Genomic DNA, 21,763 nt, shown 5'->3' on the forward strand with positions numbered 1-21,763 from the left:
ATCCTAATACCTAACATTTTAAACTGCATACCTTACGGTTTCATGCAAGGGCACCCCGAAGGGCTACACGTAGTGCATTTTAGGACACGATATATATATATATATATATATATATATATATATATATATATATATATATATTTCGTTTTTGGATTTGGTTTTAAGGCACAATAAGAAAATGACTCTCCCCAGACACAACAGAATATATATATATATATATATATATATATATATATATATATACACACACACACACACATCATTTTGGGCTTGGCTTAAGAATCGAAACCGTAACTTAAATTTTACTCCAATATCCCCCCCCCCCCTTTGTCTAACGTCTAGTGCATCAAAATTAATGAGATCGGCTGTTATTTTTATCACATTTCCTTAGTTTAAGTAGTTTCCATAGGTCACCGGGAGTTGAAGAGATACCAAAAACGTCTTAAATCCGTTTGGATGTTACAGGGCATGAAGTTCACATTCGGCCTCACTATGTCCACTTGCTATCCGCCATCCCCGTCCACTCCTCTCTCTCTCTCTTTCTCTCTTTCTTCCTCCCTCTCTCATTTATTGTTCTTTCAGTTAGTAGCAACTGTTGACCTTGATAAAGATTGACATTGAAAGTATTTATGCAATAGCTTTTAACAAATTTGTTTTGAAAATATAAGACATCATCCACTTTAATTCGTTATTGATACTCAAATTACTTCATAATGTTTCTTATTTCTTTAGCCAAGTTATGATTGAAGTATTAAAGAACAGAAAACAGTTCACTAATTATTAGATGGGACATACATTTTAAGATAAAAACAAGATTCGTTGTTAATATTCAACAGTATAAAGAGATGAGAGTTAAAAACCCAGTGTTCAATGCAGTCACACAACCTGCTAGAAATAACAGCTAAGTTTTTCTCCAATCACACCCTGTTGAGGAAACGTTGGATAATGGGACAAAATTTCAAATTAGTGGCTTCATACTTTTATTTATTTATTTATTTATTGGTGTTTCTTACGAAAATTACAATTTTGAAAAAGATTTTTGTCTAAAAGAATAAAAGATTCAGGTTTTTACATTTTTGCACCTCACCCTCCCTGCCTTCCATAACCATTTCCTCTCCTATGAAGAAAAACACTACTTCTAATATAGCCGAAGATGTACCCTTAAAAAGACAAGATGGTCAAGGTTGGAATGCCTTTGGTCATTGGTCTGCTCAGTCAGGGCCAACTTGGCCCAAAATTACATGAGGAGTATTGACTAACAGAGGAATATTGGTTTCTTGAGTATATACATACACACACACACATGATGGGCTTCTTTCAGTTTCCACCTTTCACATCCATTCAAAGCCTAAGGTGACACAGTGCTATAGTGGAAGACACTTGCCCAAGGTACCATGCAGTGGGAAATCTGAAAGCATGTGGGTGAGAAGCAAGCTTCTTACCACACACCCAAGCCTATACTTATATAAAACTTACTTTGCAGTGTGAAAGACACATTAGCCATTCAAAAACACATGAAGACTGTTAACTTCCTTTAAACATTTAGTATTTGTTATATTGTTTCAAAATGTTCATCACTTGAAACTGTGACCCAGTCAACAGTCTTTGTGTAATTTGAATGGCTAACGTGTCTTCCACATTGCAATTGGTCCCAGATCAAATCACTTGCCTGCTACTTACTTTATTAATACCAAAGGGATAGAAGGCAAAGCTGATTCTAGTAGGATTCAAACATATAACAAGGTATAGCAAACTCCTAACAGTAGAACAGTTCAACTAACCATTTCATGTGCCTTATCAGATTTGGTAAAATTAGTTGTTTTGACTGATACTTGTTGCACAAACTGGGTAGGGTTTGGAGTATACCATTTAACAAAAATAAATAAATACACTCCTTTTATCTCTACACCAGTGATTCTCAACCAGGGTCCATATAGGCTCTTATGAGTCCATATAAGAATTCATTGTTAAAATTTATGTGCAATAAACTGGTTATATTTCTGCAATATAAATATTTAAACATTTTTTTTTTATAGACACCAAATGGCTGTGAGGGCCCCACCCCCTGAGTAAAATAGGAATCAAAGGGGTCCATGAGCAAAAACTGGATGAGCACCACTGCTGTACACTATAGTCAGTGGCATAGTTAGAGTGTGTGGAGTCCATGTCTTCCCCCCATCCCACTCCCACCGTCTTCTTTACAGATTTATACAACAAACTCAAAGTGCTACCCACATATAAATATCATCCAAGGCAGACTGCCCCTATCAACCCTCACCCCCACTAGCCATGCCACTAACTGTGTAACTCATTCCTCTAATGTGCAAAATGTCTGTAACTTTTATTATCTATGCCAGTCATAGACAACTTGTGATTTGCAAGATTTTCTGAATGACATGCCCAACAAAAAATATATATATATATATATATATATATATATATATATATACTTTTTATCTTTTTGTAATGTGGTCTGCCAATGATGTGCCTTGTTTCATGCAGCCTACTTCTTGAAAAAAAGTTGTTCATGTCTTATCTATGCAGGGAAAAAAATTTTTTTATGAAACATTCTAAGTAAACAGTGAATTAATTCACCAACTGTATATAGTATCATTTCAGCAGATGCCTAATATAATATAAATGGTTATCATTAAGAGAATATCTACTTGTATAATTTCTATTCACATATCATTTTTTTCATCATCATCATTTTAATGTCCACTTTTCCATTCTTTCATGGGTCAAACAGAATTTGTTGAGGTGGATTTTCTGTGGCCAGATGCCCTTCCTGCCACTAACCTTCACTTGCTTCCAAGTAAGATAATATCGGTTTCAAATTCTATTGCAGTGAAAAACAGTTAATAATATAATAGTTCATTGTGCCATGGGTTGCTTAGCTTAATGGTACAAAGCACTTAACTGGAGTTTCAGAGATACAGGGTTCAATCCCCAATAGTGGCCTGCTAGCCACTTAAAGGTGGCAAGATGTCAGAATCATTAGCATACTGAGCAAAACGCTTAGCAACATTTTGTCCATCTTTACATTCTGGGTTCAAATTCTGTTGAGATCGACTTCATCTTTCATCCTTTTGGGGTTGATAAAATAAGTACCATTTGAGCACTGGAGTCGATGTAATTGACCAACCCCTTCTAGACTTGCTGGCCTACTGCCAAAAATTTGAAGTCAATATATTATAGTTTATTATTGTTACTAGTAATGTTTTATTAAACACCTCCATATTTACTTCATCTCCACTCTCTTCTGCTCTCCTCGTATCATCACTATTTTTTATCTTTCCAGCTCTTCCCTGAGCCTCTCTTACACACACACATACACACACACACAGAGGTGGGCACCGTTAATTGAAAAGTTAACTTCGTTAATCCGTTAGTTCTTTGAAAATGCAACGGAACGTCAATGCGTTAACGTTTATTGAAAAAAGGCATAACTACAGTTTAGTACCCCACCAATTTTGTTGCCTCATAACTTTCAGAAGTATTTGATATTTTTTAACGAAACTTTCACCAAATAATTGCTTATATCCTGTAGATTGAGTGTATGCAATGATTTGTTGGAAAAAATTTATGAGGGGTTGGGGGGAGGAGTTTCGGAAAATTCACAGGACCCGACATTTTCCCCCTCGTAACTTTCTGGAAAACAGGTATTTCTTAATAAGATTTTATGCTAATACCTTTCAAACGGTGTAGATTAGGATTACAAAGAAATTTGTGGGTAAAATTTTTGGAAGGGGGCGGGGTAGGAGTTTCAGAGCAGACGGCCCACGTAAGTTGGAATTTCTCCGTTTTGACGGGGATTTTTTCCAATGTTTTTCACCAAAGTCTCCAGGATGATGGAGGCATCTTTTCACGAAAAAAAAAAAAATTTTGGCAATTTTTTTTTACACTCCCGCCACCCCCTCACCACTCCAGTTTGAAACGATTTGGGCCTTTTTTTTTTCACTACGTACTTAAAACACGTGAGAGAAACATTTTCAGTTTAAAAATAAATTGTTAACAATTTAAGAGGAAAATGTATGATTTAAAGAGCTGGCTGTTGTTTCTAGCACATCCCAAAACCTCCCTCCTCGTTTCTTTCTCACTCACACATCTATTGATATTTTTCTCCCCATAAACAAATTTTATGGAATATTGATGTCAAAGTAACACACATGTAGTCCCAACTGAACGAATCCGTGTTATGTGTGTGTGTGTAAGAAAAAAAATCACTTAAAAACACCTTTAGTGTTCATATTAATCTGTCAAATGTAATACTTATTTGTCCACGTTATTTTGAATTATTCAGGTTCAAAAGGTGTGTCCACAATATTTGCTTGTAACTTTGTAAATTTTTTATATACAGATTTGTAATTTTAACAGTGTGTGCTTTATATAGTTAGGTAACTTTATATAGTTATGTAACATTGGTTTATAGTTACGTAACTTTAGTTGATCTTGCTCAGTAAATTTGACTTTTATGGGCAGGTAAATTTAATTAACAGGTGTAAAAGCAATAACATTATGGATAAGCACTAAAATTGAAATTCTTAATGTATCTTACCTGTTTGATTTGTTACTAAAATTATCCCAAATGGCAACTGACAAAAATTTTGCCACTTTTCAAGATGAAGTACATTAATTTGAATTAATTAAAATACAGGTATAATCGGTACAAGATTTTATTCTTTCGGTAAATATTTCGTACTTCAGTGTGGAATAATTTTTATTCACAGTTTTTTGGGGTGTATTCAACGTATCTGACCTCCAAACCTGCTGCAAGCCACTTTTTTCTGGAAAGGAAAGGTAAGAGGGGCAGTGGAGACTGTTCCCTCTTGACAGGACAAAGAAATTTCCCACTGTTTTTGCAAGCAACAAGCAGGTGGATTTGGTTTCAAATCCAGGCAAGGCCAAACAAGATCCCACAAGTTATTTATAATAATAAGTAGTGTTATATCGGGGTTGAAAGAATGACACATACAATATTAAATATGCTAAGACAATCTGAAAACAATAGATATTTTTAAACGTTTACTAGTTTTTATGAGCTTTTGGGGTTAACAGACTCGAGTTAATGGAAGTTAACTAGTCTGATAATGATTTTCAAAGTTAACTTAAAAGTTAAATCGTTAATGAAAATGTTAACTTCATTAATTAACAATTAACGGATTAACGGACTTAGCCCAGCTCTGTATATATATATATATATATATATATATATATATATATATATATATATATATATATATATGTATGAGGAGACCCCCTTCAGTCATGAATGACCATGGGATTGTACCTAGAAAGTTACCCTCTGAGGCACAAGTCCAGGCAAGGTTGTTTTATGGAAGGCTAGCAATCACCCATGCATACCACCCTTTCCTCTCCACACCACTGATGTTATCTAATGGGAAGACAAAGGCCGATAGAGCTTGACACCAGTGATGTCGCAACTCATTTCTACAGCTGAATTAGCTGGGGCAATGTGAAATAAAGTGCCTTGCTCAAGAACACAACTCAAACCCGGTCCAGGAATCGAACTCACAACCTCACGATCGTAAGCTCGACACTCTAACTACTGAGTGTGTGTGTGTCATCTGAGAGTTCATAAGTCAGAAAAAAATGCACCCATATATCTGTCAATAGAGAGGGTATATTATCTGAAGTGTACAGTATTATATATCCACTATGGCTGATCTTACCAATCAGTTTCGTGTTAGGGAATTATGTAACTTTGTGCTCATCAGAAGTAGCTGATGTCGCCATGTTTCATTCCATATCTGATGAATGCAGAGTTACATAATCGGATTGTTACCTAAGACTCCATTGAATCCTTAGCACAAAACTGATTGGTAAGATCGGCCGAAATAGACATACAATATTATACACTTCAGATAATGTACAGGGGTTCGACAAAATAATGGAAACACCTTAAAATTTCAAACAAATTTATTTTAATATGGGGTAGGACCACCTTTGGCAGTAATTACAGCTTGAATTCTACGAGGTATGGACTCGTACAAAGTTTGAATTGTTTCCAAAGGAATTTTTGTCCATTCTTCAACTAAAACAGTCTCCAGTTCTTGTAGTGATGATGGTGGAGGATATCGACTCCTTACTTGTTTTTCTAAAATACACCATAAATGTTCAATAATATTGAGATTTGGGGACTGTGGTGGCCAGATAAGATGTTCAACTTCACTAGAATATTCCTCGTGCCATTCAGTAACAACTTTAGCTGTGTGAATTGGTGCATTATCATCCTGAAAGATTGCATTTCCCTCCAGAAACAATTCTGCAACCATAGGATGAATTTGATCAGATAAAATGTTTAAATAGTCTTGACTGTTAATTCTGCCATGAAGGGAAACCATGAGGCCAGCGGATTTCTAAGATATAGCCCCCCCCCCCCCGATAATCACAGATCCTCCTCCATGTTTAACAGTTGGAAGAAGGCAGTCTCGGTCAAATGCTTCTTTTGGCTGTCTCCACATGTATACTTGACCGGTGGTTGGAAAAAAGGTAAAGGATGACTTGTCCAAGAAAATAACATTGTTCCACTGCTCTAAGGACCAATTCTGTAGGTTTTTACTCCACTCTAAATGGTTTGCAACTTTTGTTTTTGAAAGTAGTGGTTTTCTAATTGCAGTCCTCCCATGAAATCCGGCCTTGTGCAGCTCCTGGAGAACAGTTTCTGTGGAAAATGGGTTCTTGAGGTGGTCATTAAGCTCTGCAGTAATTTTGGGAGCTGTACTTTTGTGATCCTTTCTAACAATTCACGTAAGAGTCCAACGGTTCCTATCTGAAAGTTTTGGTTTTCCTCCAGAGTTTTTGTTTTGATGAGGAGGTTTTTCCCCTCTTTCTCAAAGGCTGTCATTACTTTCGAGACAGTACTTCTTGATACACCAAACATTTCAGCGGTTTTCATTATGCTAGCACCTGCCATACGAGCACCCTCAATTTGACCTCTTTGAAAGTCTGATAGATCTGTCATTTTAATGAATTTTAATTACCTTTTTCTGATGATATCTGAAAAGAAACAGCAATTTTAGCAAAACATATTAAGTAACACTAATAATAAATCAAAAAACATAAAAATAAACAAGCTTTTGATGGTTTTATAGATATTTCAAAATTATGATGCTAGGTATTTCCATTATTTTGTCCAACCCCTGTATATATGCAGGGTGCGTAAGATATTTGAGGACAGATTTATGTTTATAAAAAAACAAATATATAGTAACAGATAATAACTTAATTTATCAAAGAATGCTATGAGGATAAAAATAAACCTTTTTTTCTATAATGTTATTTAATAAAACCACCTTCAGCTTCAAAAACTGCTTCTATATGAGATTAAATCATCTACATGCTCGAATCAAGTGGTCCTGGTTCATTTTGGACATTACTCTGACTATGGCAGCTTTCATAGAATCTTTAGTGTTACGGCTGTGTTCATTTATCTCTCTCTCTCAACAACGCTCCACATGTAATAGTCCAATGGATTGAGATCTGGGGAATTAGGAGGCTAAATGTTAGGGGTTATATGATCATGAAAATTTTCAGCCATCCTTTCCTGTGTTACTAGAACCATGTGTAATAGTACAGAGTCTTACTGAAACACATATGGCCTTCCATTGCATACTCTGTCTATCCAGAACTTAACAATTATTTCCAGGACCTCAATGTAGGCAGCAGAGTTAACTCTAAGGCCTTGTGAAAAGAAGTAAGGAGGCATCACATGTCCTTCATTGCTGACAATCCTTAAAATCATGACAGTTGCAGGAAATCTTGTATGCATAACACTTGGAACTTCCAAAGGGTCTACACATAACCATCTGTCATTTCTTCTGTTAACTTTTTGATCTTGGTCAAAGTTTTTCTCTCGTTTGAGAAAAACCAAATCAAATCTTCTGCTGGATTTTTCAGTTTGTGTAAGAGCCTTTTAGATCCGATGTAGTGATTTTCTTTTGCTTTTTTGGACAAATTGACCTTTCCTCATCATATAAGACTTATATCTGATGTCTTCATGGACAACATTTCTGACTGTTCCTTCTGACACATGGAGATCTTTTGCAATTGACCTCATGGACTTTTTTGGATTGTAATCAATGGTCTGTTGAACTTGCTGGATAAATTCATGTGTTCTGATGATTTCAGGGCATTTAGAATGCCTTTTATGCTTTGATACTGGTGATACATTTCCATCTTCAGTCTCTAGCTCCTTACAAACTTTGTAGACAAAAGATCTGGCAACTTTTAAAACTCAAGATATTTCTAAATCACTATGCTCAGCCTTTATAACCACAATAACAGCATACCTCTTTGTTTCTTGAGTAAGCTGAGTATCATTCTTGAGTACCATTATTATTTTCTGAAACAAAGATTATACAGAGTTAGCAAAAAATGCAGCAATGATCCAAAAAAGGTATATCCTCAAATACCTAACGCACCCTGTATATATAGTAAGTGACTATGTAGCTCCTCTACAGCAAGAGGCCTTTCCGTTCTGGTTCCCTTCTCTCTCACTTTAACCACCTCATCTCCTTGGGTAAAGCCACCTCCTTCTCTAATCTGCTCAATTGATGGGATTCTTAGTTTTGCAAGCTTCATGGTGACCTCACTGGTGTTGGTGCTATGAAAAAGACACTCAGTATGTTCAGTGCAATACTGAATACTTCATGCCTCTGATCCTTTCTGTATATCATCATCATCATAACATCCACTTTTCCATGCTCGTATGGGTCAGATGGAATTTATTGTGGTAGATTTCCTATAGCCTGATGCCCTTCCTGTCATCACTAACCCTCATGTGTTTTTCAAGTGAGGTAATATTTCCCTGTGACCAGACATGTTTTCACAATAGTGGAAACGAACAACACTGTTTGCATTACAGTGAGATTCATTTACAACAGTCTTGTGATGTGAAGACCATGAAGCAGTAATACATAAACACACGTACATGTCTATTTATGTACCTAAATTTTCCCACGTATAATTTTAGTAACCCTTTCCTGGTTATCAAACTAAAAGGATTCTTATTATGGCAAATGTTTTGCCACTTTATGATTAGTTGTTAAAGGGCTTACATGCACTTAAAACCTATTCACTGTTTTTGTTAAAAACTGCTCAACTACTAAAAGTGACATACAACATACTATAAGAAGGATAGTACAAGTCATTTCTTTAGTAAATTTGGTTATGTCTACACTTCTCCATATTTACCAAAATAAGGAAAACAACACTTGTCATTGATTAATTTTTTTTCTTTACTGAGAAATTATTTCTAGTTAGCTTTTTAATGCTCCCTGCATTAAGTATGTTAACACTAATATAACAATCATTATTATGAATCTGACACAAGTAAATCCAATGACAATATATTTGTAATAATAAATATAATAATTTTAAAATAAACTGGTTATTATGAAGAAGTTTCATCAGCTTAGTTTGAAACAATCCTTTATTCTTCCAGTTCAACTTAACTTGTAAGTTTTTCATTTAATATCGATTTTCATTGACTTTGTAATTTTCAGTTGAAATTTATAGGTGCTTTCTGTCCTGGATCAATAAAAGAAAGTATAACCACTTATGTTTTCTGTTGTGATTCATTGGACATATACAGGGTTGGCCAAAAGTCACCTGACAGTAACTCAAAACCATGTAATTTCAACTTTTATTTATGTTTAACAACCGAATGAAATTTCGATAATAAACAGACAAATGTTGAAAAAAAACCATGATTTTAACTCATAGCATTCAATTATTGAACATTCATAATTGGAATGAATAAATAAAATTGAATATTAAGTATTTATGGAATTTTGATTTACTGTTGGGTGACTTTTGGCCTACCCTGTATATATATACAGGGGGATGTACCTTATGACAAAATGGAGGGGGATGTAGCTTCACACAATGTATAGGACAACTGGATGTTTCTACGGGACAACCTGCTGAGGGCCACCGACCAGATCTGTGGATGGTGCAAGGTCCCCTCTCGACCTAAAATAACATGGTGGTGGAACAATGTTGTTGACAGGGCTATTAGACAAAAGAAACAGGCTTGGAAAGACGGGAAGAAGGATGGTAGCAGGGAATTGTATCAGACTGCCAGAAGGGAAGCTTGGCGACAGGTTTATTTAGCCAGAGGGGAGGCAGATAAGAAAAAGTTTGCCAATGTTCAGCGCCATGAGGACCAAAGACTTGAGGTATTTCGTGTTGCAAGACAGTGTGTGAGAGAGAATCGTGATGTCGTGGGAGAGAAATGTGTTCGCATGGATGATGGTACGCTTGCACTAAACGAGGCTGCAAAGAAAGAGGTTTGGAGACGCCACTATGAAAGATTGCTCAATAAAGAGAATGAATGGGAGAGAGAGAGAGTCTGCCGAATGTCGACCCAACAGAGGGACCAGCTATCCGAGTTGAAAGTACCATGGTAGATAAAGCAATTAAGAGTATGAAGACAGGGAAGGCCCCCGGCCCATCTGGAATCACTGCAGAGATGCTCAAAATATCTGGCAGTGTCGGCTATAGCCTAGTCACCCGTATTGTTAACCAGGCGATACACAAAGGAGTCATACCCAATGACTGGTGTAGCAACACCATAGTCAACTGCTACAAAGGTAAAGGTGATGCTTTAGATACAAATAATTACAGAAGTATCAAGCTTTTAGATCAGGTAATGAAAATCATGGAGAGGGTCATAGCCCAACTAATTAGGGAGTGAGTCAGTTTAGATGAGATGCAGTTTGGGTTCTTGCCTGGGAAAAGCACCACTGATGCTATATTTCTGGTAAAACAGCTTCAGGAGAAATACCTAGCCAAGGATAAACCTCTGTACCTGGCTTTCGTTGACATGGAGAAAGCCTTCGACAGGGTCCCCCGATCCCTCATCTGGTGGTCAATGAGGAAACTAGGGATAGAAGAATGGTTAGTGAGAACTGTGCAAGCCATGTACAGAGATGCTGTTAGTAAGGTGAAGGTTGGCAATGAGTACAGTGAAGAATTCCGGGTGGAGGTAGGGGTCCACCAAGGTTCTGTCCTCAGCCCCCTCCTATTTATCATAGTCCTCCAGGCTATAACAGAGGAATTCAAGACAGGATGCCCCTGGGAGCTCCTCTATGCTGACGACCTTGCACTAATTGCTGAGTCACTATCAGAACTAGAGGAGAAGTTTCAGGTGTGGAAGCAAGGACTAGAATCGAAGGGCCTTAGAGTGAACCTAGCTAAAACCAAAGTCCTAATAAGTAGGAAGGTAGACAAAACACAAACCCCCTTCAGGTAGATGGCCCTGCTCGATCTGTAGAAAAGGCGTGGGTAGGAAGTTTATAAGATGTACCCAGTGCAAGCTATGGACACATAAGAGGTGCAGCAATATCAAAGGAAAGTTAACTAGGAAGTTAGTTTTCATTTACAGCAGATGTTCAGGAGCTATAAATACTGTAAATGTGCAGAAAACAACATCTACTACATTCCAGGGAGTAAATCTAGAAGTGGTTGATAACTTCTGCTATCTTGGTGACCAAGTTAGTAAGTGGGGAGGGTGTGCTGAATGTGTAGCTGCTAGAATAAGAATAGCTTGGGCAAAGTTCAGAGAGCTCTTACCTCTGCTGGTGACAAAGGGCCTCTCACTCAGAGTAAAAGGCAGACTCTATGACGCATGTGTACGAACTGTCATGCTTCATGGCAGTGAAACATGGGCTGTAACTGCTGAGGACATGCGTAAGCTCGCAAGGAATGAAGCCAGTATGCTCTGATGGATGTGTAATGTCAGTGTGCATGCTAGACAGAGTGTAAGTACCTTGAGAGAAAAGTTGAACCTAAGAAGCATCAGCTGTGGTGTGCAAGAGAGACGTTTGCGCTGGTATGGGCATGTGGCGAGAATGGATGAGGATAGCTGTGTGAAAAAGTGCCACACCCTAGCAGTTGAGGGAACCTGTGGAAGAGGTAGGCCCAGGAAGACCTGGGATGAGGTGGTGAGGCACGATCTTCGAACATTGGGCCTCACCGAGGCAATGACTTCTGACCAAGACCTTTGGAAATATGCTGTGCGTGAGAAGACCTGGCAAGCCAAGTGAGACCTAAATCCAAGGCCTCTGCCAGGATGCGTACCTTACTACGTTGGACACTAAACTCTGCTTGCGAAGACCTGTTGAGGCAAGTGAAATCGAACTAACTTCGATGGATGGCACCCATGCCAACATTGTCTCCTTCATTGGAAACAGAAACTCAGCTTGCGAAGACCTATTGAAGCAAGCGAAAGCAAAATCGTGATGGCACCGGTGCCCTGGCACGTGTAAGGACATTCGAGCGAGATCGTTGCCAGTGCCGCTGGACTGGCTCCCGTGCAGGTGGCATGTAAAAGACACCATTTTGAGCGTGGCCGTTGCCAGTACCGCCTGACTGGCCTTCATGCCGGTGGCACGTAAAAGTATCCACTACACTCTCGGAGTGGTTGGCGTTAGGAAGGGCATCCAGCTGTAGAAACTCTGCCAAATCAGATTGGAGCCTGGTGTAACCATCTGGTTCACCAGTCCTCATTCAAATCGTCCAACCCATGCTAGCATGGAAAGCGGACGTTAAACGATGATGATGATGATATATAGTATTTTATTACATCAAGCATATACTGCATAAAACTTTTTAATCTGATATAAAGCTACATTACATGTTAATAATTTGAATCTCTCTATAAACCCTTTGAATCTAATTTTTTTTCTTTTGTATAGTCTTTTTTTTTAACCTGAGAGATGATTGTGTTTTCACTATCTACAAAAAGAAAGCACATAGGGCAGATAGTGGCGACTATAGAGAAATCTCTGTGCTATTAGTCACTGGAAATATTGTAGGCAGCATCCCTAATCATTGGCTTAAACTACTAACAGAGAAGTTTCTAATAAGACTCAATTAGCTTTTACCTATCAAGAGAAGATATGGATATAATCTTTAAAACCTGTCAGATCTAAGAGAAGTGTTAAGAACAGAATCAAATCCTCTACATAATCTTTAAAAACCTCTTCATGCCCTTCAGCAGTGTCTCCTATGATTTTCTTCAGAAGATCCTTGATATTTTTTGATATTCTGCTAAGTTCATCATGATCCTAAGACTTCTTCATAGCAACATGGTTGCTGCTGTTCTGGTCTGTCATAGAGTCAAACAGAGTTGTTGCATTATCCCAGTGTTTTTGTTTCACTATATTTATCACAGCCATCTTCAGAACTTCAGCAACTTTGGTGACATGGAGAGTCATCCCTTGGTCATTGTTAACAATGATTGAAAACCCCAACATCATTTGAAATATGCAAGAACTGCTTTTAGGCACCTTTGGACATGGACTTTTCACAACCAAGACATTCAGATTGCTATGAAGTCCTTGTATTCTCAAAGTCTTCCTGTGTAAAATAGTTGTTATCCCCATCTACCATTGACATCTGACTTTATTGAGGGACTTTCACAAGCACTATCTTCATAGCATTCTCATGATCATCTAGGAAAGCTTTTGAACCAATATTAACATCTTTCAAAGAGGAAATACTACCAGTACTGAAGCAGCTAGCATTAAGAACTGCTTTCAGTAGGCAGGACACATTCTTCAAAGGGAGAACAACTGCTTCCGCTAGAAAATTTGTAGCTAGCTGAGGGAATATAAATGAACAAGGCAAAAACAGCTGAACAACATCTTGAATGCAACATTCAAAAGCTGTAGCATGAACATGAACAACTGAAAAGTTCTGGTTCATGATGGGGCAGCCTAAAGTTTCTTCATTCATCAAAGAGTAGACTGCTATGTATGATCTCATCAAAAAGATTGTTGGGGCAAGAGGGAGACAAATAAAATCAAAACTCACTACCAAAACCCATTCAGCCTTCTGTACTTATCTATTCTCACTGTCAGAAGATCCATACCATTAGGATAGGACTTACTCACTTGCACACACATCAATAATCTCTGACCTAGAAAACCATCTCTTGAATTACCAAGAGTTAACCAATATATCTTCATGAAGGGGATAATTTTCGATGCTGGCAAACTTACAAAGAGATATAAGGCTAATTATGAGTTGTTCTACATATGATATTTCTGCCAGTTAACAAAAGTACTTGGCTTGACTTTCTAGTATGAATTTCCTTGACTCTTTTCATGACAATAGGGAATAATTTGATGGAGATTTGTTTGCTAGTTCTAACAGGTCAAGTTCTTTCTTTATTGGTTCCCCTGAAAAAAATAGTTGTACGAGAAAAGCAATTTATTAAAGCTGAGGGACTTAAAGTCACAACAAAAGAAAGTCAATGTCTTTCACATCTATTCTACCTTAAATGAAGCTCTGACCTACTTCTTGTATAATAGATGTGTCTTTTCATAACATATCTGTGGCAGCATAAGGCATATGGTTATGCAATTATCAAATTGTTACACACTCATGCCAGCATGGACAACAGGTGTTAAATGATAATGATGATGATTGGCAACTTTAAAATTAGTAATGGTCTTTTGTAAAAGTCATAATAAACAAACTATTTGATATATATATTTAAGTGTTAAATATACTATATATTTTGTATTTCTGCTCTACAATATTTAAACCTTTTGAAATATTGTGCAGTCTATAACCTGTAATTAGCTTGGTTTAGGAACTTATTTTCTTTCCACCAAAAATTTGGGGACTTTATACTTATATCTTGTATCACTACAAACTATAAATGAGATTAATTTTCAATAAATTAATATTCAACTATATTTTTACCTCATTGTATATCCAGATGTAGTTTTCAGAAAAAAAGATGGACAATATTATTCTATATGAAAATGAAAAAACAGGAATAGAAGTAGATTATCTGCAGCAATAGGAAGGAATAAGCTGTATTTAATTTATTAGATGTTCAATTAAGTATGTTGGAAATAAATGAATTGAAGAGGTAACTGATTATCAGGAGAAATATTTAATATATATGAGTTGAATATATGTCAGCAAGTAGTACATGTTGGATAGCAATGAGTCTTTGGAAAAGGACTACTACTGGGTGTACATAAGCTGAGAAAGACTAGTGAGGATAGAGGTAGATCAAACTTTTGAAAGTAAGATGTCAAATGAAATGACAATGACTAGGAGATACAACGCATGGTTATATATATACAGCACACACTCATCATATATGCAGAACACACATAAATGCACAAAAATTTTTCATACACACAATGCTTGATATATACATATACACACATACATGCACACACTTATATGTACAGCTTTTACAGTAAAGATGGTTAAGGCTTTTTAATACAAGTACATTGAGAATTTTTTGCTACTGTAAAGCTAAACTTGGTACAGAATATCTCCTCCTAAATGTAACTAAATACTTTTCCAGTCTGATTATAATGTTGTTTTGCATCATATTGGCATGTGTGCATACACACACACACACGCACATAGGATATAGCTATGCATGGCTTCATGTTTATGTCTAAATACAACTAAATATACTATATTCCCTCTGCTAGCTTATATTTGTGTTAAGGTTGTGTTGCTCATGCTTCTGTTATATAATATATTCCCTCTGCTAGCTTATATATGTATAGTCTATCCCCTCACTATTGCACTCTTCCTTCTTTACATTATGACCTACTTGTTACATTTAATCATGCACGTGGTTCTATGCAGATGAAAGCATATTTCATTTCTTGATAATAGTTTTTCACATAACAGACATCTATACTTACCATAGCATAGGCACACCACTTGCCAGACATGCACAACTTCTATAAAAGAAAAACCTTTTGAAGATAATACCACTGTTCTTCCATCTCTAACAAGAATAACTAACACATTCTTCATATTCAAGTTGGGTCATATGAATTATTTCATAATAGAATTAAGGTTGTGTTTCTCATGCTTCTGTTATTTGACAGATGTTAGTCTTATTTAGAGCTAGAGGTGTCAATGCACTTTAAGGAGAAATATCATTTTGAAGCAGCTTGTTATTATGATGAGGGTCTGTAGAAGAACAACTGAAGTCCCTTCATCAAAGATTCTTTCAAAAAATTAACTCTATTTCCTTTCTTCTTGAAATACAAATATTATTAAGTATATTCTGCTCAATTTACTTGACATAACAAGTCTCCCTCAAAAAACTATAACACATGAGTAAAATAGTCCTAGATATATTCTTAGATTGAATAGTCACAATTGGATTTTGAGTCATAAGTCTGTTCAGACTGAACTGACGAAGGACTAAACAACAACAACCAGATTTTTGTTTTGTTTCAGAGAATTTTCCCACATACAATATTCTTTTTTATTCTCGGCATAAGGTCAAAAAATTTGGGGGGGAGGGGGCCAGTCGATTTGATTGACCCCAGTATGCAACTGGTACTTAATTTATTGACTCTGAAAGGATGAAAGGCAAAGTGACCTCAGCAGAATTTGAACTCAGAACATAAAGACAGACAAAATACCACTAAGCATTTTTCCCAGCATGCTAACGTTTCTGCCAGCTTGCCACCTTCCACATATATAATATTAATTATAGTTTGGGCTTTGGCAGTCATGGACACAGCAGAGGACTTGATCAGATGCATTGGCATATTTAATTTTGTTTTTTGAGTTATAAGTTCAAATCCCATCAGGGTTGGCTTTATCTTTCATCCTGTGGGGATGAATAAAATATATAATAATTATACTTTCTTCTATCATGTTACACTCAGTGTTGCACTTTAAAAAGTTTGTTGTTTTTAAAACTTCTGTGCCTTTTATTTATTTATTTATTTTTGCATATACTAAAAAATTATTTTTCTTTTATTTTTGGCTGAAATATCTTAAACCTTCAAGAAGAATCAACTTTCAAACGCTAAAATTATATATTAGAAAACAATAACTGGGACTTCAGCATTTATTATACCCATTACTCTGTAAATCAAAGAATTTTCAATGGGTGACGAATTCTTTGGGCCCTACCTCTCTGAACGCCAGTGGGGGACTGTCCGTGAAGACTACTCATTTTCTGGAGACTGGTTAGTATCTTTTATCTTTTACTTGTTTCAGTTATTAGACTGTGGCCATGTTGGGGCACCACCTTGAAGAATTTTTAGTTGAATGAATTGACCTCTGTACTTGTTCTTTTTTAAGCCTGTTACTTATTCTATCAGTCTGTTTTGGCAAACTGTTAAGTTACTGGGATGTAAACACGCCAACACTGGTTGTCAAGCAGTGCTGGGGGGACAAACACAGGCACATACACTCACACATGTATATAACAGGCTTCTTTCAGTTTCCATTTACCAAATCCACTTACAAGGCTTTGGTCAGCTTGAGGCTTAGTAGAAGACATTCGCCCAAGGTGTCATGTAGTGGGACTGAACCTGGAACCATGTGGTTAGGAAGCAAACTTCTTACCACACAATTCTTATCAGCTTGAAATAGAAGTATGTGTTCAGTTATTTTATAATGAACTGTCCTAAGTCTGTTTAAAAGCTTCATAAATCAATTTTCCATTAATGCTTCATTAATAATGGGCTAACCTTAATTCTGTTGAGAATCTTCAAATTAATTTTTCATAATTAAATCTTACTTCAAGAAAATAATTTTTGAATCTTATTTTCTTTATTTGTAAAATGACATTGCTACTTAGGTTATTACTAGACCACTGGGCAGCAACTGTTGATCCCATGTTCCATAAGTAAAATTAACAGACAAATAGGACCACTTTTATATGACTATTGAGAACACCCTCATCATTATGAGATTATTGCAATACAATCTCATATGGTCAATCACTACAGTTAGTACACAGTTATACAGAGACTAAGGTCTTGATATAATTAAAGAAAATAAGTGTAAAGTCCTTTCAGTTCAGTGATATAAATCATTTTACTGTCCATGGCTGAAGCTTTGGATAGCCAGTCAAGCAACTGCTCACTTATTGGTCAAGTGAGCTTCAAATTTCTGACCCAAATACCTCACAGGTTAAAATGGGTAATAGCACTGAATCAGTCCTGTATACTGAGGTTCATTTTGGTTTAAAAGCAATAAGGTTAAAAGAGCTGAAACCTGCAATAGGATTGGGATTTGAACAAAACTAATGGTAGTATAGCATAGTACATATGCAACAAGTGATAAAACAGGTTTATAAAATGGGGGTTTATAAAATCTATGGCTAAGAGAAAAATCTAAGTTCAATAGTGAGAGAGAGTGTTTAAATTAAACTGTGCTGAATTTGAAACCGGTTGTATAGCCACTAGTTAGCTTTGAATGAGCAGATCTATGATCAAAGGTGTTCTAGCTATGACTATCCCATCTTTTTTATACAGCAAGGACTACATTATCCACTGTATCCCTTATTGGGCTGCAGTTTGCCCATGACTGTCATAGAGATTCTCTTGTATCATCAAGCTAATCAAAAAAAAAGATGTCCATGTATAAAGGTGCAATTTGAATATGATGAATATATATATATATATATATATATATATATATATAAAGCGAAAAATTGAGATTCAGATGAAATAGGTACCAAAATTGAGGCACCAAAAATTAGTGCGGTATTATCTGTACAATTTCAAAATAAGGCAAATAAAATCAAAATAAGCAACAGGATATCCAGAGGTGATGCAGTACGACCGTTTCAAGTGGCTCCATTTAATTGAACAATGCAATCATTACATCAGTTTAAATGCAGAGCTATCCTCAGCTGCATAAATAAATAAATAGAATTAATTTAATCAGTCGGACACAGTTGTATAATTTTACTTAAATCCTCCAAGAGAGTAAGAAAACAGACAAAGTCCATGCTGTTTTCACTTCAGCTTAGAAGCTACTAAGACATCAAGACAAAAAAGAAACTTGTTTGGGTTCTAGCTTGTCACTGATTTTTGGGTGGTTTTGATTTATAGTCTTGTTTATCAAATCTTTATATTATATCAAAATCTAAGACTATAGGAAAGGGCATGAGGAAGTTGACAGAATCATAGTGGATATAGTCATAAAACTTGTCAAAGTTTATTTTGAAGTAGTATAATGTAACTAGCTATAATGAGGTTTGGTAAAGGAAGATCTTAAATCAAGATGTTAATTATCACTTAAAGGGGCAAGACTCTAATAAAACCAATGATGATAATACAGGGGAAATTTTTTATCATGGGGGGACTATAGTTGAATGATTTAAACAATATCGTTATATTATATAAAGATAAAATTTAGGGTTATCAAGAAAAAATATTAAGAAAATATTATAACCAAAAAGATACATTTTTGAATAATTTTGAGTAATTTACAAAAATAGAGAGAGAGAAAAAAATTACATAGAATTAGTTTAATATTTTTTCATATACTTAAATATTTACTTATTAGGTGGTATCTGTGAAGATTGATCACTGGCATTTAATAAAGGAATACTGGGGCGATAGAACATGCTAACTATATAATAAATATAATCTAAGAGGTATATTATAAGTTGTGAAGTTACATGTGCTGTTATATATAAGCTGATATAAATTTCTAGAGATACAAAAATTAGGTTTACTTACATAAAGGCTATTATAAATATGGGTCAGTAGGGTAGAACACCACAGAAAGAAAGAAATAGTTTAATAACTAAAAACCATGATGAAGTGTATATACCTTATTATCATCAATAGAAAAGAGATTATTATATAGAATTTCATTAATAATTCAAACATTTAAACTAAATTATTTATTTATTAGGTGGTATCTATAAAGACTGATACCTGGTATTTACTAGAGGAATATTGAGGCTATAAAACATACTAATTTTGTCTGTCTTCTTACCCTCTTAAAGGATTTAAGTAAAATTATACAAATGTGTCCCACTGGTTAAATCAATTCTATTTATTTATGCAGCTGAGGATAGCTCTGCATTTAAATTGATGTAATGATTACATTGTTCAATTAAATAGAGTCACTTGAAACGGTCATACTGCATCACCTCTGGATATCCTGTTGCTTATTTTGATTGATATATATATATATACATATATATATATATATACATATATATATATACATATATGTATATATATATATATATATATATATATATATATATATATATATATATATATATATATATACACACACACACACACACACACACACACACATACATACATACTTACACACAAACAAAAATACTCTGTTGATGTTGAAATTCCAATGAAGGAGTCTTGAATCTAGGTTAGAAACCGGCTCTTCCTCTATTAGCAAGAAATCTTGAAATAAAACTGAACAATGACATACATACATACATATGTGTATATGCATATTTATGCATGTGTGTGTGTGTGTATGTAGCAGTTCTTGAAAATATTTAACTTCAATTATCTTTAAAGAAAAGGAGATTGTGAAAAGCATTTAAAACATGAAAAGTGTTAACATGTTTAATTATTTTTCTTTTTCATTTCTTTTCATCTTCCTCTATATAATTTCAACAGTTGGAAATATTGTACACATCATGACTCTCTCAACACAGTTTACCTTCATGGAGAAGATGGCTTGTTTGGCTGGTCTGATTATAAAGCCAAATTATGTGCATCTGTAGCATTATGGAATGGAAAAGATACTATACTTAAAGAGAGGTTATTTGGGCTTACTGGGCCTCAGGTAATTCATTTGAAGTATTTTTAATCTCTGTTCTTTGACAAGTTTATGTTTGAAACAATTATTTATGCAGTAAATGGCGGTGCCCCAGCATGGCCACAGCTCATGAGCTGAAACTAGATAAAATGATAAAATGAAATGAGTACTAAAATGTACAATATTTCAATACTTTCCCTTGTAAACATTTTTAGTGGCATGTTTGTTTATATACTTTTTACACGCTGAATGTCATTAACTGTTTGACATGATTGTGAGTTTGTTTTTTTTTTACACCTGAGTGCACTCCCTATTCTCAATCACTCATGCATGAACTAAGAAAAATACTTGTTATTTGTCAAGATTACATAATTGTACCAAATTTTGCTCATTGAATTTATTGTGTTCATTGTATCTTTCCCTGTTTATCTTGCTGAAAATGTATTGCTGAATGTTTAATGGTAAGAATAGCATTCATCCAATTGTTAATATTCTCACTCAACAATTCACAATTAAGTATCTGAATTTGCAAAAGAGATATATATGGACCCGAGCCTGGCCATATGGTTAAAAACTTTGCTTTGCGATCATAACAGGTTCTAGGTTCAAGTTCAGTACACCACACCTTTAGCCAAATGTTTTCTACTATACCCTTTTTGGTTAACTATGATTGAAATGTTAGTGACAAGAACTGTGTAAAAGCATGTTTGTTGTTTGGTTAAGAACTTTGCTTCTTAACCACATAGTTTCAGGTTCAATCCCAGTACATGGCACCTTGGGCAAGTGTCTTCTATTATTGCCCTGGGTCAATCAAAACTTTGTGAGTGGATTTGCTTGATGGAAACTGAAAGAAGCTTATTGTACATATGTGTATATATATACGTGTGTGTGTGTATCTTGTTCGTCTTGATGTCACATGATTGTTATACAAGGATGTTATTCATTTACGATATTCTGTGAAAACATGTCTGGCCACAGGGAAATATTACCTTGCTTGGAAACAGGTAAGGGTTGGCGACAGGAAGGGCATCTAGTCATGGAAAAGTGGATGTTACCGAGAAATTTATAGAGAGCAAAAAAAAAGCTTCTTCTAAAAAAAAAAAAGCTTCTTCACTATAGAAACCATGCCACAACAGACAGTTGAGTAAGATTTGATTACTTCTTCTAGTAGGTCTAAAAACCA

At 35.4% G+C, this 21,763-nt stretch overlaps 1 protein-coding gene across 3 annotated transcripts in view; it reads left to right on the forward strand.

The window, feature by feature from the left end:
* The window catches only part of LOC106875347 (uncharacterized), a 74,420-nt gene that overhangs the window by 1,668 nt on the left and 50,989 nt on the right, over positions 1-21,763 (forward strand). Inside the window, exons 2-4 of one of the 3 annotated variants that reach the window (XM_089354946.1) lie at positions 2,750-2,815; positions 16,822-17,003; positions 20,439-20,607. In XM_089354946.1, the coding sequence (XP_089211072.1) occupies positions 16,921-17,003; positions 20,439-20,607 (252 nt within the window). In that variant the 5' untranslated portion in view covers positions 2,750-2,815; positions 16,822-16,920. The remainder of the gene's footprint in view (positions 1-2,749; positions 2,816-16,821; positions 17,004-20,438; positions 20,608-21,763) is intronic. The other 2 variants (XM_089354927.1, XM_089354938.1) reach the window with 2 other exon arrangements.

This window comes from Octopus bimaculoides, chromosome 1, assembly GCF_046866305.1.
Source record: "Octopus bimaculoides isolate indiv1 chromosome 1, ASM4686630v1, whole genome shotgun sequence".
NCBI classification, from domain to species: Eukaryota; Metazoa; Mollusca; class Cephalopoda; order Octopoda; family Octopodidae; genus Octopus; species Octopus bimaculoides.